This window comes from Heptranchias perlo, chromosome 12 (assembly GCF_035084215.1).
Source record: "Heptranchias perlo isolate sHepPer1 chromosome 12, sHepPer1.hap1, whole genome shotgun sequence".
In the NCBI taxonomy this organism is placed as follows: domain Eukaryota; kingdom Metazoa; phylum Chordata; class Chondrichthyes; order Hexanchiformes; family Hexanchidae; genus Heptranchias; species Heptranchias perlo.
This window is the reverse complement of record NC_090336.1, coordinates 74,493,270-74,510,454: the sequence shown is the minus strand read 5'-3', so window position 1 is coordinate 74,510,454 and position 17,185 is coordinate 74,493,270. Positions and strand designations below refer to the sequence as shown.

The 17,185-nt window shown below is 50.0% G+C and overlaps 1 protein-coding gene across 2 annotated transcripts in view; it reads left to right on the top strand.

The window, feature by feature from the left end:
* Positions 1-12,055, top strand: part of irf7 (interferon regulatory factor 7) — a 36,954-nt gene extending 24,899 nt beyond the window's left edge. Inside the window, exons 8-10 of one of the 2 annotated variants that reach the window (XM_067994272.1) lie at positions 2,042-2,410; positions 4,980-5,092; positions 11,711-12,055. In XM_067994272.1, the coding sequence (XP_067850373.1) occupies positions 2,042-2,410; positions 4,980-5,092; positions 11,711-11,815 (587 nt within the window). In that variant the 3' untranslated portion in view covers positions 11,816-12,055. Of the gene's footprint in view, positions 1-2,041; positions 2,411-4,979; positions 5,093-6,633; positions 8,567-11,710 lie in introns of those variants that run through there. The other variant, XM_067994271.1, reaches the window with a different exon arrangement.
* Positions 12,056-17,185: the final 5,130 nt, after the last annotated feature.

Here is a 17,185-nt window from a genome sequence, read left to right as displayed (position 1 = left end):
GACAGTGCGGCGCTCCCTCGGTACTGACCCTCCGACAGTGCGGCGCTCCCTCAGTACTGACCCTCCGACAGTGCGGCGCTCCCTCAGTACTGACCCTCCGACAGTGCAGCACTCCCTCAGTACTGACCCTCCGACAGTGCGGCGCTCCCTCGGTACTGACCCTCCGACAGTGCGGCGCTCCCTCAGTACTGACCCTCCGACAGTGCGGCGCTCCCTCAGTACTGACCCTCTGACAGTGCAGCACTCCCTCAGTACTGACCCTCCGACAGTGCGGCGCTCCCTCAGCACTGACCCTCCGACAGTGCGACGTTCCCTCAGCACTGACCCTCCGACAGTGCGGCGCTCCCTCGGCATTGACCCTCCGACAGTGCGGCGCTCCCTCAGTACTGACACTGACAGTGCAGCACTCCCTCAGCACTGACCCTCCGACAGTGCGGCACTCCCTCAGTACCGACCCTCCGACAGCACGGCGCTCCCTCAGTACTGACCCTCCGACAGCGCGGCACTCCCTCAGTACTGACCCTCCGACAGTGCGGCGCTCCCTCAGTACTGACACTCTGACAGTGCAGCACTCCCTCAGCACTGACCCTCTGACAGTGCAGCACTCCCTCAGTACTGACCCTCCGACAGTGCGGCGCTCCCTCAGCACTGACCCTCCGACAGTGCGACGTTCCCTCAGCACTGACCCTCCGACAGTGCGGCGCTCCCTCGGCATTGACCCTCCGACAGTGCGGCGCTCCCTCAGTACTGACACTGACAGTGCAGCACTCCCTCAGCACTGACCCTCCGACAGTGCGGCACTCCCTCAGTACCGACCCTCCGACAGCACGGCGCTCCCTCAGTACTGACCCTCCGACAGCGCGGCACTCCCTCAGTACTGACCCTCCGACAGTGCGGCGCTCCCTCAGTACTGACACTCTGACAGTGCAGCACTCCCTCAGCACTGACCCTCCGACAGTGCGGCGCTCCCTCAGTACTGACCCTCCGACAGTGCGGCACTCCCTCAGTACTGACCCTCCGACAGTGCGGCGCTCCCTCAGTACTGACCCTCCGACAGCGCGGCGCTCCCTCAGTACTGACCCTCCGACAGCGCGGCGCTCCCTCAGCGCTGCACTGGGCGAGTCAGCCTGGATTATGGGCTCAAGTCCCAGGAGTGGGGCTGGGACCTACGACCTTCTGACTTTAACCTTCTGGGTGACTCATGTGGAGAAAAACATGGGGGCGGATTCGGGGGGACGATTGGCCTGTTTCTGTGCTGGATCACCCTGTGTCTACACCTCGTTCCAGTAACTGCCTCACCATCAATCTCCAGACCGGCCTCGACTGAACCAATGTAGAATCATCCATTTCCCACACACCAGCCAGAGTCCGTTTAGCAATAAGGGGCCATCGTACTGTGGGACTCGCCCAGTCTGAAATGGGTTGAGACCGTCCAAACTCTCTTCCTGTCGTCCCCTCAGAGCCAGCACATGGAGCAGCATTGCGATTTTCATAAAACTTCTGGCTTGTGTGTGGAACTTAGTAACAGGAGGAGGCCATTCAGCCCCTCAGACCTGTTCTGCCATTCAGTGGGATCGTGGCTGATCTGTATCTTAACTCCATTTACCCGCCTTGGTTCCGTAACCCTTAATCCCCTCACCCAACAAAAATCTATCGATCGCAGTTTTGACATTTCCAATTGACCCCCCAGCCTCAACAGCCTTTTTGGGGGGAGAGAGTTCCAGATTCCCACTCCCCTTTGTGTGAAGAAGTGCTTCCTGACATCACCCCTGAACGGCCTGGCTCTGATTTTAAGGTTCTGCCCCCCTTGTTCTGGACTCCCCCCCACCAGAGGGAATAGTTTCTCTCTATCGACCCTATCGAATCCTTCAATCGCCTTAAACGCCTCGATTAGATCACCCCTCAATCGTCTATTCTCGAGGGAATGCAAGCTGCCCTCGTAATTTCACCCTGTTAGCCCCAGTGTCGTTCTGATCGATGAATCAGTATCTCAGGGCAAAATCAAAGCAGTTTGCTGATCAAAGCTCTTCCTCTCCGGCAGTCCCAAGTGATCTGGACATCACCGTTTACTACAGAGGGAAAGAGGTTCTTCATACAATGGTCAGTGACAGCCTGGGCTGCCGTCTTTACCACGATCAAGAGGACGAGAGATTCGCCAATTTACAGCACATCAAGTTCCCCGGTACCGAGATCATCAGTGATCACAAACAGAGAGAATACACCAACTGCCTCTTGTCAAACATGGAAGGAGGCCTCGTCTTGTGGTGCAAACACGGAGACCTGTACGGCAAGAGGCTGGGAAAATGCCAAGTGTTTTACTCCCTCTCCGAAACATCGGAGAATCAGGATTCGCACAAGTTGAACCGAGACGAGGTGACCAAAATATTCAGCCTGAAAGATTTCATAAGGGGTGAGCTTCCTTGTGATTGTGATGTGGAGATGCCGGTGATGGACTGGGGTTGACAATTGTAAACAATTTTACAACGCCAGGATATAGTCCAGCAATTTTATTTGAAATTCACAAGCTTTCGGAGGCTTCCTCCTTCCTCAACATTCACCTGAGGAAGGAGGAAGCCTCCGGAAGCTTGTGAATTCCTTGCGATTGGTTTCTCTCTCTCTCGCTCTTCCTCCCTGCCCTCCTTGGACAAGTTACCCGAGGTCTCACCTCCCATCCCTGGCCAGGATGAATATCTAAAACGTCCTCGTGTAACGAATCCCATCCTGCCACAAGACCGCATCCTCATAATGGGACACTCTGAGACTTTCACTTGCGCTTTTCACTTTCCATATTCAATGTCTTCGAATAGTTTCTGACGGTTCACAGACGCATTTTTTTTTTTGGAGGGGGAGAGTTCGGTGATGGTGGTTCTCGTAAGTTTTATTATTTTCTTCCTCCCCTCGGCCCGCCCACACTTCTGAGGGGCTTTTGTGTGTCAACAGACTGTTCCTCAAACTCAGAGGAAAGCTCGTTTTAAAAAGAAAAATTTAACTTTTTTTTTAATTTTAACTATTCGAAACAGAGCGAGAGCCTTCAGCTCAGTCGCATTCCCGCCTCCTGATTCAGAATGTGAAATCCCCGCTCCGGAGAGTCCCGGGGGGGGGGGGGGTGGAGGCCGGAGCCCCAGACGGTCCCGGGGAGGGGAGACCGGAGCCCCAGACGGTCCCGGGGAGCGGAGACCGGAGCTCCAGATGGTCCCAGGGAGCGGAGACCGGAGCTCCAGACGGTCCGAGGGAGCGGAGACCGGAGCTCCAGACAGTCCCGGGGGGGCGGAGACCGGAGCCCCAGACGGTCCCAGGGAGCGGAGACCGGAGCTCCAGACAGTCCCGGGGGGGCGGAGACCGGAGCTCCAGACGGTCCCGGGGAGCGGAGACCGGAGCTCCAGACAGTCCCAGGGAGCGGAGACCGGAGCCCGAGACGGTCCCGGGGAGCGGAGACCGGAGCTCCAGACAGTCCCGGGGGGGCGGAGACCGGAGCCCCAGACGGTCCCAGGGAGCGGAGACCGGAGCTCCAGACAGTCCCGGGGGGGCGGAGACCGGAGCTCCAGACGGTCCCAGGGAGCGGAGACCGGAGCTCCAGACGGTCCCGGGGAGCGGAGACCGGAGCCCCAGACAGTCCCGGGGGGGCGGAGACCGGAGCTCCAGACGGTCTGAGGGAGCGGAGACCGGAGCTCCAGACGGTCCGAGGGAGCGGAGACCGGAGCTCCAGACAGTCCCGGGGGGGCGGAGACCGGAGCTCCAGACAGTCCCGGGGAGCGGAGACCGGAGCTCCAGACAGTCCCGGGGGGGCGGAGACCGGAGCTCCAGACAGTCCCAGGGAGCGGAGACCGGAGCGCCAGACAGTCCCGGGGAGCGGAGACCGGAGCCCCAGACAGTCCTGGGGAGCGGAGACCGGAGCTCCAGACAGTCCCGGGGAGCGGAGACCGGAGCTCCAGACGGTGCCGGGGGGGCAGAGACCGGAGCTCAGGCTCTGAATTCTGGGTTGACATCCAGCGGGATTCTCGTGTCCGGTGGGTGTGGGAGGCCCCCCCTCATCGTACGGGCCGTGGGAGCCCAGAATACCCTCCCCCCCGGATAGGACTAACCCCCCTATCGGCCGACATAAAGATGCTCACGGCCATGGGAGGAGTGTTCACGTCTCGGCCCGTCAGACTGTTAATCAGCCTGTGAATCCTCCCACTGCTTCACTCTGTTCTCCGAGGGACGGGAGTGAACGATCACTCTGCTGCTCCCCCCTCTCTTTAAAGTCTTCAACGTTTTTTCAAGCCACTTTGCCACATGTCCCCTTTTAACGCTGGAGATCTGGCAAGTGGGCAGTTAAAATCGCCCCGGGCGTCTTACCCAGCCTAAAGGCAGCCTCGAACTTGCTGCTATTTTAACCTGCTCTACTGAGGCCCTTCTTAACACAGGCGTGTCGGGTCCCCGTGACATCATCGGGACCCGATCTCAATTTTAACTCAGTGGCCTGACTGTTGGTCAGTTTCCGGCCTGGCCAACCCAGCGAGGAAGTGGATGGGAGTGCTGCTCGGCCGCAATCTCCCCCACAACAAACCCCCGACCCCCCCGCCCCCCCCTCCTTCTCTCTCGATCGTGGGATCCCCCAGTAGCCGTGCCAATTCCCAACGCTCCGCGCCTGGAACGGGTGCAAAATCGGCCGGCAGGATTTCAGTGAGACTCGGGCGTTAAAATTCCCCTGGAGCTGCTTTATTTCTTTGCTGCTGTGGGAGGGCTGTGAGGGGCAATTTTAACCTAACTGGCCAGGGGCGGGTAACCCACGGGATCGGGTAGAACGCTGGATTTACCACCCCAACCTGTTATTATTGACTAAAATCGGGCGAGGGGCTAAAGCAATGTTGCTCCCAATCCCCTTGTTTTCCAACCAAGCCAACGGAGCTTAAAATTGCTCACCTGCTGAAAACTGACCCTTGGTTAAAATGCCAAACACGACCGACACAACTAAAACCTGGCGTCTCTTTCTTCAGATATCATTGCGTTCACGGAGCAGACACGCGGCTCTCCCCTCTCATCCGTGTACCTCTGCTTCGGTCAACACTTATTGTTGGGAACCCCGAGCAAGAAGCTCATCCTCGTCAAGGTAAGGACGTCTCCAACGATCCGGTCGGGAATACGGGCCGGGGCTCTTTCGTCTCGGAAAGGGAAGGCTGAGGGGTGACCTGAGAGAGGTCTTTAGGATTACGAAGGGTTTGATAGGGTGGACGTGGAGGAGATGTTTTCACTTGTGGGGGGAGACCAGAACTAGAGGTCATAAATATAAGAGAGTCGCTAATAAATCCAATCGGGAATTCAGGAGAAACTTCTTTACCCAGAGAGCGGTGAGAATGTGGAACTCGCTCCCACAAGGAGTAGTTGAGGTGAATAGTGGAGATGGATTTAAGGGGAAGCCGGATAAACACATGAGGGAGAAAGGAATCGAAGGATATGCTGATAGGGTGAGATGAAGTAGGGAGGGAGGAGGCTCGTGCGGAGCACAAACACCGGGATAGACCGGTTGGGCCGAATGGCCTGTTTCTGTGCTGTACATTCTATATAATTCGATGATATTCAGAAGGTGACAGGTTTTGAACCGACAGTCGATCTTGTGAAGATGGCATCGAGCAGCTAGTTTACCCACCATTTAAATGATGCCATCCAATGAGGCTTCTTGGGCCTTTTCTTTGATTCTGGTTTTGTTTTCAAAATTTATTTTTAAAACCAGTTTTTATAAACCAGTGAAAATGAAACTAAAGATTTAAGGCCAGGTTTTTTAAAAAATTATTATTTCTAAAGAGGGCCCCTTGATAAATCACTGGTTCGGCCCCGGCTGGAGCATTGTGTCCAGTTCTGGGCACCGCACTTTAGGAAAGACGTCAGGGCCTCGGAGAGGGTGCAGGGGAGATTTACTAGAATGGTTCCAGGGATGAGGGACCTCAGTTATGTGGAGAGACTGGAGAAGCTGGGATTGTTCTCCTTGGAGCAGAGAAGGTTAAGGGGAGATTTGATAGAGGTGTTCAAAATCATGAGGGGTTTTGATAGAGTGAATAAGGAGAAACTGTTTCCAGTGGCAGGAGGGTTGGTGACCAGAGGACACAGATTTAAGGTGATCGGCAAAAGAGCCACAGGGGAGATGAGGAGAATTTATTTTTACGCAGCGAGTTGTTCTGATCTGGAACGCGCTGCCTGAAAGGGCGGTGGAAGCAGATTCAATAATAACTTTCAAAAGGGAATTGGATAAAATACTTTAAAAGGAAAAAAAAATTACAGGGCTCTGGGGGAAAGAGCAGGGGGGGGGGAGTGGGACTAATTGGATAGCACGTTCAAAGAGCCGGCACAGGCACGACGGGCCGAACGGCCTCCTCCTGTGCTGTAAGACTCTATGAAAGGAGCGACCCTGTGGTTTCTCCCCCTCCCGCTTAAACCCCCCGGCCGGTCGCTCTGTGGCCAGGTTTCCAGCCCCTTCAGCGGTGGGGTGCTCCCCTCCCCCCGGGGGTGAAGGCAAATCAGAGAGGCAGAGATTCCCGGTCAATAAACAACTTTAATTAAAAACCGTTCACGGAATTTGAAAGCGTTTTTTTTTTTTCTTCTTCTTCCTTTGGCCGTCCGTTTCTCCATCGTGTTTTCCACCCCCCCGCCCCTCAGGTCGTCCCCAAAGTCTGCAACTGGTTGAATGAAATAGCCTATCAGGGAGGAGCGTCGTCACTGAACAGCGAGAACGTCAGCCTGCAGCTCTCCAACACCTCGTCCACCGAGAGCTTACTCGCCATGATCAAAGAGTTGGACAGCATGGACATGGAGCTACCGTAGATGGAGCACTGGTCCCAAACGATGGACATCAAACATCTACACTGACAGCTTGTCACGAGCGTTGTCTTAATCCTGTCTAAACGTGTAGCTACAAAACACTCTGCCCCAATTCCTAAAATTCTTATCCGGAAGAATCTTCTAGAACTCGTCACTGTTTTTTTAAATCTTTGCGCATCGGAGTCTGGGCAAACCTTAAGCTTCATCTTCCCGCCTCGAAGGAGGCTCTCACTGCGTCTATGAGTAGCTGCACCTTTTACTTCTTTTTAGCATCTAGTCAATGTATTTGGATCAGTCGCAAGTGGCCGACAGTCTGATCTAAAGCTGCCTTTCTTTCCCTCACCCAGCCCCGTCATCCCGTTCTTACTAATAAATGAAAATGACGTTCCAAAAGACAGTCCAATCCCCACACAGCAGGGTCTCTCTGGCACCGTTTGCATTAAAGGCAGAAAGCAGGGGAGGAAGAGAAACAGAGCTGCAAACGGGTGTCCCTCATGAGGGTCCCAACAGCTCCCTCACCAGAAAGAAAGAAAGGAACTTGAATCTATTTAGAGCCTTTCACGTCCTCAGGACGTCCCAAAGCACTTTACAGCCATCGAAGTACTTTTTGAAGTGTAGCCACTGTTGTAATGTAGGGAACGCGGCAGTCAATTTGCGCACAGCAAGATCCCACAAACAGCAACGTGATAAATGACCAGATAAACCAGACGCGGTAAAGAAATGGGACTGGGATTTCGAACTGCACGGCCCAGAGCTGCATCTGATATTCTTTTCATGCACCAGCATTGAGATTGCGTTGTAGAAAATGGTCAAAAGAAATATTTTTAAAGAGTTACGATTTTTATTTATAAAATGATCTATTTTTGTAAGTTTGAAAGTCCCTCATTTTTCCCCTCTGAACTAAAGATCTTTCAGTCAATTACAGCCTAGGGTCCTGATTTGAAATTAGTTGTAAGTCTTTTTTTTAAATTCATTCTCGGGACGTGGGTGTCGCTGGCGAGGCCGGCATTTATTGCCCATCCCTAATTGCCCCTTGAGAAGGTGGTGGTGAGCCGCCTTCTTGAACCGCTGCAGTCCGTGTGGTGACGGTCTCCCACAGTGCTGTTAGGAAGGGAGTTCCAGGATTTTGACCCAGCGACGATGAAGGAACGGCCGATATATTTCCAAGTCGGGATGGTGTGTGACTTGGAGGGGAACGTGCAGGTGGTGTTGTTCCCATGTGCCTGCTGCCCTTGTCCTTCTAGGTGGTAGAGGTCGCGGGTTTGGGAGGTACCGCCAAAAAAAATGTAAGATAATTTGATGAATGTTTGTTAAAATCGGACCCCACAGAATTCCCAAACGTGGTAGACTTTTTTTTCAAAGCGATGGCAAAACTATTCACAAAGGCCCCAAGTGAATCTTCCCAATCGGGAGAGCCACAGAGTGAGATTAATTCTCGGGTGAGATCTGGGAGGGGCAACCCTTACACAGCCTCCGATAGGTCACCTACTGGGCGCGAGGCCAGTCCCAGGGCTAACGTCTGTCTGTTCTTCGGTCTGTGGTCGGAGGCACTGCCCTCTGTTAGCCTGAGGGTAGGAACTGGTTCTCAGCAAACGGAGTTTCCTCCTTTGTGATCCCAACGTTTAGGAAAAGGTTTTTTGTTTGTCAAAGTCCCCGAGCCCTGTTTCTGGGAGGGAAATAAAACACAGACAAATCCCACCTCGGCTCATTTAAATCCGACATCTTTTTAACGTCGAAATTATTAACCGTAAAATAAACACTTGACATTGAACTAATGAACTCGCAAAGTCTACTTAAATTTATGATGTGGAGATGCCGGTGATGGACTGGGGTTGACAATTGTAAACAATTTTACAACACCAAGTTATAGTCCAGCAATTTTATTTTAAATTCACAAGCTTTCGGAGGCTTCCTCCTTCGTCATTTACCTGACGAAGGAGGAAGCCTCCGAAAGCTTGTGAATTTAAAATAAAATTGCTGGACTATAACTTGGTGTTGTAAAATTGTTTACTTAAATTTCGAGATTGAAAAGGAGCGAGAAATTGAAACGAAACAAAGCAGAAAATTCTAGAAAGGCTCTCAGAAGGTCAGTTTAACAGTGTCTGTGGATCGGGAGGGGAAGATTGGACTCTGACTTCAAAACCGCCTCTTCAAATATTGTAAACGCTGAACGTATTTGTATGAAGTTCCTTTATTTGTTCTGAACCCAGGGCATGCTTTCCTTCAACAGCTGCTGGCTCATTGAGATAAAGTAACAGCGGTAGTAATTTCACACAAGCACATTAAAAGTCCATAGGCTGATAATCAAAGATTAATTCCAAGGCGGAATCCGTCATTATAGGGCTGTCAGGAAGTTTGAGAGAAAGCCTCCAGTTGGCACTTATTTATTTATTTTTAATTTAGTTTAATATTTTATTGTTACTGACTCTGAAATTTTCAGCTCCTTTTGTGAGTTGACACGGTTTGATCTTGAAACGAATTTTAGGCATTAAAAGTGGCGATCGTCTCACGGTGAAGGGTTTACTGAGACTGGCCATCATCGCAGAAAGTTAACATTCCTCAGGTAGCACAGAGGTAGATTAGGGATTAACTGTGAATCAGAAGCTGACTGTACTGCAATAAGCACCCAGGCTGCACTGGATCTGATCAGCGCTGTGAAGGTGTGACCACTGATTGATCAGAAATATGGAATCAATCATTCATTTCAGTAATCGTCAACCTTCCCAAGACACGAATTAGCACAGAAATACCATTTTGTGCTATTTAATCTCGCAGATTGTTGATATTTTAGAATTACCCATTAAACGCTCTTCTCCACAAGGCTGATTTTATCATTCAGTGATTGTGGATTGACCACCTCATTATTCGCCCTGCCCGTTACACACGTTCTGTTTTCCCCTTCCGCTGACCTCGCGGTCTATAACAGCCCCGCTGATCAGCGCTCAGCCTCGCGTGTGAAAGACACGTCTTCAGTCCAAGCCTCCAGCAAACCTTCAGTGGGAGCGCCAGTTAGAAAAAAACAGATGACGAAACGGCCGATTGGGTTCCATTTGTTCATTGCAGCTGGGGCCGACCATTCAGGGAACTTGTTCAATGGTAGAGTTTTGGTTAAACTGCCACTCGTTATAAAATAGATCTGACCGGGGTCCCACTGGGTTTTGGGGATGGACCAGGTGCTCATTAATGGGGACGGGAATTGCTCGAGGCACAGTCGTGGGATCACAGATTCCCTAACAAGCAAAACTTGTTCTACCAGACGTTGTAGATACATTCCATCTCCCAATGAAATATTTAGGGAGAGAGTTTATTGAGCTGCGAGGCTAGCAGGCCATCGATGAATTCCATATGTAGAGAATTCAGTTTAGAAATGTGCCACTTTTGTGACATTCACTCCTGGCACGGCACGGTTTTTGGTTTCGGTGTAAGGAGGCAGAACCAGGTGGTGGTGTCTCCGAGAGCAGGAACACTTTGCACGTCCAGGAGACATGCTGGCTGAATTTAACAGATCCCCAAAATAAAAGGGGTGGAGGGGGAGCCAAATGAACGAGGAGGGCACATTCCAGGTTATCTCACTGACCAAGGCTCCTTCCACAGAGAAAACCCCACTTGTACCCTTTCAATCTCTGCACTTTGGAGAAACCCTTAAAGCAACAAAGCCTGACCCACTTCCATGGGTCTCGAAGGGTGAAGTGAATAAATTCCTCCCTTTCTGTATCTTTGTCTTTAAAACATTTGTTACTGTTCAAAGTTTTATTAGAGTTTATTAAAACATAGAGCGAAAATTGCACGTCCTGCGTTTTCTTGGATCAGTAATAACATGTCTGGTTTCGTATCGTTAAACTGCACCGCGTGTACATCAAGTTCCAGATGTGTATCCAGTAGTCGAGGTGTGGCCGCACCAGTGGCCCGGGGTTGGCCGCACCAGTGTCTACTCCAAGCAGATCTCCCCGTGTTACTTTTTACATCCGCAGGACATCCCAAAGTGTTTTACACACAATTAATTTATTTTGAATTGTTGTGTTTCCTATAAAACAACAGCCATAACAGCCAATTTGTGCACAGGAAGAGCCCACAAACAACAAGGCGACAAATGAGCAGGTGCTCCAATAAATCTCCGAATAGTGTTACGCGATCTTCTACAAACACCCGAGAGGGGGTAGACGGGGGCTTCGGTTTAGCGTCTCCGCCGAAAGGCAGCCCCCAGAGACGCATTCCTGGACTCACAAAAAATAGGGCCGCTTAAACTCTAGTGCCTGTTAAGTTGGTCGCAGGGCGCAGGCGCCAACCAGCTCTGTCCTAAAATGGCAAACTAGGTCTTGTGCCTGTCATGGGATGCTGATTCGCATGTTAAAAAGGGATCTACCACCTGAAACAGGAAAGTGCTTCAGCCGCCCATGAAGCTGCCGGATTGACGTTAAAAACCCAACCGGTTCACGAATGGGCCCAGACCGGGTAAGGACGGCAGGCTTCCTTCCCTGAAGGGACATGTGTGACGCCAGTCCCCACACCAATGTGGTTGACTCTTAACTGCCCTTTGAAGTGGCCGAGCGAGACACTCCCAGGGCAACTAGGAATGGACAATAAATGCCAGCGATGCCCACTGATCGTAATCTCCTGGAAACTTGCCCCGAGCAACCCAGGAGAAAAATCTAGGGGGCATTAGAAAAAGTTCATTAAAGTTATAAAAACATTGGAGATGGGAGAAAAGGCTGTTTGACCGGGCGGGGTCAGAACGGATGAATACGTCCAAAAGGTCAGGCAATGTTACATAGCTCTGACCCCTGAGCTCTGACCCCCATGTATCTGTTCAATTTAAGCTCATATCTGAACAATTACAGTGCCGGCTCGAAGCAAAGGATTAATCTCTATTCATCGCTATAATCTACCCAACCACTCTCGTTTTTCTTGTTTCTAGGGGTTGCTATGGAGTGGGGATCAGCGAGATACCGCCCGTCAAACATTAACCCTTCCAGTACCCCACCTCCCTTCAGCTGAGAGCTGCAGAAGTAACACTGTCTGAGACGGCAGTACCGACTACACTTAAAAACACAAACAACTGGTATAAAAGTAGTTCCTTTATCAAGAGTTTTCTCTCTCTGAGTTTTACACAAACCGAAGAGGCCCATTTAATGCACAGACAGTGAAACTCGTCGTTAAAAAAAGCTTTCGCAAGCTTCAGTAATCTCTCTCGCGCCGGAGGTTGGGGGTTGGTCTGATCTCGCAGAGCTGCCTGGTGCCGGGGATGAGTTTGTAAATATAGGGCAAGAGCAGCAGACAGCGACTGAGCAAACCGCCCGAAACAAATCGCAGGTGCTCGGAAATATATAATCCGCAAAATCCAAACAGGGGTGGCATTAGGATGCAAAGCAGCGAGGTCATCAAAAGAGGGCAGGGTCGGATTAAAACATTGGGGTGGAGTCCATCTTGGGCAATAGCGAATCAGCAATCTGATTTACATCCCGCCCGATTTACATCCCGAGGTAGGTTTTAAGGAGCGTCTTAAAGGAGGAGGGAGGGGTAGCGAGGCGGAGAGGTTTAGGGAGGGAATTCCAGAGCTCAGGGCCCAGATGGCTGAAGACACGGCCGCCAATGGTGGAGTGATTAAAATCAGGGACGCGCAAGAGGCCGGAATTGGAGGAACGCAAAAGGAACGGGTGGAAAAAGGGGAACCATTGGACGTAGTGTATTTGGACTTCCAGAAGGCATTCGACAAGGTGCCACATAAAAGATTATTGCTCAAGATAAAGAATCACTGAATTGGGGGTAATATTCTGGCATGGGTGGAGGATTGGTTATCTAACAGGAAGCAGAGAGTTGGGATAAATGGTTCATTCTCGGACTGGCAACCAGTAACCAGTGGTGTTCCACAGGGGTCGGTGCTGGGTCCCCAACTCTTTACAATCTATATTAACGATTTGGAGGAGGGGACCGAGTGCAACATATCAAAGTTTGCAGATGATACAAAGATGGGAGGGAAAGTAGAGAGTGAGGAGGACATAAAAAACCTACAAGGGGATATAGACAGGCTGGGTGAGTGGGCGGAGATTTGGCAGATGCAATACAATATTGGAAAATGTGAGGTTATGCACTATGGCAGGAAAAATCGGAGAGCAAGTTATTATCTTAATGGCAAGAAACTGGAAAGTACTGCAGTACAAAGGGATCTGGGGGTCCTAGTGCAAGAAAATCAAAAAGTTGGTATGCAGGTGCAGCAGGTGATCAAGAAGGCCAACGGAATGTTGGCTTTTATTGCTAGGGGGATAGAATATAAAAACAGGGAGGTATTGCTGCAGTTATATAAGGTATTGGTGAGACCGCACCTGGAATACTGCACACAGTTTTGGTCTCCATACTTAAGAAAAGACATACTTGCTCTCGAGGCAGTACAAAGAAGGTTCACTCGGTTAATCCCGGGGATAAGGGGGTGGACATATGAGGAGAGGTTGAGTAGATTGGGACTCCACTCATTGGAGTTCAGAAGAATGCGAGGCGATCTTATTGAAACATATAAGATTGTGAAGAGGCTTGATCGGGTGGATGCGGTAAGGATGTTCCCAAGGATGGGTGAAACTAGAACTAGGGGGCATAATCTTAGAATAAGGAGCTGCTCTTTCAAAACTGAGATGAGGAGAAACTTCTTCACTCAGAGGGTAGTAGGTCTATGCAATTTGCTGCCCCAGGAAGCTGTGGAAGCTACATAGAATCATAGAAGTTTACAACATGGAAACAGGCCCTTCGGCCCAACATGTCCATGTCGCCCAGTTTATACCACTAAGCTAGTCCCAATTGCCTGCACTTGGCCCATATCCCTCTATACCCATCTTACCCATGTAACTGTCCAAATGCTTTTTAAAAGACAAAATTGTACCCGCCTCTACTACTGCCTCTGGCAGCTCGTTCCAGACACTCACCACCCTTTGAGTGAAAAAATTGCCCCTCTGGACCCTTTTGTATCTCTCCCCTCTCACCTTAAATCTATGTCCCCTCGTTATAGACTCCCCTACCTTTGGGAAAAGATTTTGACTATCTACCTTATCTATGCCCCTCATTATTTTATAGACTTCTATAAGATCACCCCTAAACCTCCTACTCTCCAGGGAAAAAAGTCTCAGTCTATCCAACCTCTCCCTATAAGTCGAACCATCAAGTCCCGGTAGCATCCTGGTAAATCTTTTCTGCACTCTTTCTAGTTTAATAATATCCTTTCTATAATAGGGTGACCAGAACTGTACACAGTATTCCAAGTGTGGCCTTACTAATGTCTTGTACAACTTCAACAAGACATCCCAACTCCTGCATTCAATGTTCTGACCAATGAAACCAAGCATGCCGAATGCCTTCTTCACCACCCTATCCACCTGTGACTCCACTTTCAAGGAGCTATGAACCTGTACTCCTAGATCTCTTTGTTCTATAACTCTCCCCAACGCCCTACCATTAACGGAGTAGCTCCTGGCCCGATTCGATCTACCAAAATGCATCACCTCACATTTATCTAAATTAAACCCCATATGCCATTCATCGGCCCACTGGCCCAATTTATCAAGATCCCGTTGCAATCCTAGATAACCTTCTTCACTGTCCACAATGCCACCAATCTTGGTGTCATCTGCAAACTTACCAACCATGCCTCCTAAATTCTCATCCAAATCATTAATATAAATAACAAATAACAGCGGACCCAGCACCGATCCCTGAGGCACACCGCTGGTCACAGGCCTCCAGTTTGAAAAACAACCCTCTACAACCACCCTCTGTCTTCTGTCGTCAATCCAATTTTGCATCCAATTGGCTACCTCACCTTGGATCCTGTGAGATTTAACCTTATGTAACAACCTACCATGCGGTACCTTGTCAAAGGCTTTGCTAAAGTCCATGTAGACCACGTCTACTGCACAGCCCTCATCTATCTTCTTGGTTACCCCTTCAAAAAACTCAATCAAATTCGTGAGACATGATTTTCCACTCACAAAACCATGCTGACTGTTCCTAATCAGTCCCTGCCTCTCCAAATGCCTGTAGATCCTGTCCCTCAGAATACCCTCTAACAACTTACCCACTACAGATGTCAGGCTCACTGGTCTGTAGTTCCCAGGCTTTTCCCTGCCGCCCTTCTTAAACAAAGGCACAACATTTGCTACCCTCCAATCTTCAGGCACCTCACCTGTAGCGGTGGATGATTCAAATATCTCTGCTAGGGGACCCGCAATTTCCTCCCTAACCTCCCATAACGTCCTGGGATACATTTCATCAGGTCCCGGAGATTTATCTACCTTGATGCGCGTTAAGACTTCCAGCACCTCCCTCTCTGTAATATGTACACTCCTCAAGACATCACTATTTATTTCCCCAAGTTCCCTAACATCCATGCCTTTCTCAACCGTAAATACCGATGCGAAATATTCATTCAAGATCTCACCCATCTCTTGTGGTTCCGCACATAGATGACCTTGTTGATCCTTAAGAGGCCCTACTCTCTCCCTGGTTACTCTTTTGCCCTTTACGTATTTGTAGAAGCTCTTTGGATTCTCCTTTGCCTTATCTGCCAAAGCAATCTCATGTCCCCTTTTTGCCCTCCTGATTTCTCTCTTAACTCTACTCCGGCAATCTCTATACTCTTCAAGGGATCCACTTGATCCCAGCTGCCTATGCATGTCATATGCCTCCTTCTTCTTTTTGACTAGTGCCTCAATCTCCCGAGTCATCCAAGGTTCCCTACTTCTACCAGCCTTGCCCTTCACTTTATAAGGAATGTGCTTACCCTGAACCCTGGTTAACACACTTTTGAAAGCCTCCCACTTACCAGACGTCCCTTTGCCTGCCAACAGACTCTCCCAATCAACTTCTGAAAGTTCCTGTCTAATACCATCAAAATTGGCCTTTCCCCAATTTAGAATTTTAACTTTTGGGCCAGACCTATCATTCTCCATAGCTATCTTAAAACTAATGGAATTATGATCACTGGTCCCAAAGTGATCCCTCACTAACACTTCTGTCACCTGCCCTTCCTTATTTCCCAAGAGGAGGTCAAGTTTTGCCCCCTCTCTAGTCGGGCCATCCACATACTGAATGAGAAATTCCTCCTGAACACACTCAACAAATTTCTCTCCATCCAAGCCCCTAATGCTATGGCTGTCCCAGTCAATGTTGGGAAAGTTAAAGTCCCCTACTATTACCACCCTATTTTTCTTGCAGCTGTCTGTAATCTCCTTACATATTTGCTCCTCAATTTCCCGTTGACTATTTGGGGGTCTGTAGTACAATCCTATCAAAGTGATCTCTCCCTTCTTATTTTTCAGTTCTACCCATATAGACTCAGTGGGCGAACCCTCGGATATATCCCCTCTCACTACTGCCGTGATGTTCTCCCTAATCAAGAACGCAACTCCCCCTCCTCTCTTACCTCCTGCTCTATCTTTCCTATAGCATCTGTACCCTGGAACATTGAGCTGCCGAACCCTCGGATATATCCCCTCTCACTACTGCCGTGATGTTCTCCCTAATCAAGAACGCAACTCCCCCTCCTCTCTTACCTCCTGCTCTATCTTTCCTATAGCATCTGTACCCTGGAACATTGAGCTGCCAGTCCTGCCCCTCCCTTAGCCATGTTTCAGTAATAGCTATAACATCCCAGTCCCATGTACCCATCCATGCCCTGAGTTCATCTGCCTTGCCCATCAGACTTCTTGCATTGAAATAAATGCAGTTTAATCTAGACTTCCCTTGGTCTTTGCCCTGCTTTCTCAGACCATCTGTCCGGTCATGTTTTGTACACTCTCCCTTACTGCCTTTTGTTTCTGTCACCACTTTACTTCCCACTGACTTCCTGCATCGGTTCCCATCCCCCTGCCACATTAGTTTAAACCCTCCCCAACAGCACTAGCAAACACTCCCCCTAGGACATTGGTTCCAGTCCTGCCCAGATGCAGACCGTCCAATTTGTATTGGTCCCACCTCCCCCAGAACCGGTTCCAATGGCCCAGGAATTTGAATCCCTCCCTCTTGCACCATCTCTCAAGCCACGTATTCATCTTAGCTATCCTGTCATTCCTACTCTGACTAGCCCGTGGCACTGGTAGCAATCCTGAGATTACTACCTTTGAGGTCCTACTCTTTAGTTTAACTCCTAACTCCCTAAATTCAGCTTGTAGGACCTCATCCCGTTTTTTACCTATATCGTTGGTGCCTATATGCACCACGACAACTGGCTGTTCACCCTCCCCCTCCAGAATGTCCTGCAGCCGCTCCGAGACATCCCTGACCCTTGCACCAGGGAGGCAACATACCATCCTGAATAAATTTAAAACAGAAATAGACAGTTTCCTAGAAGTAAAGGGAATTAGGGGTTACGGGGAGCGGGCAGGAAATTGGACATGAATTTAGATTTGAG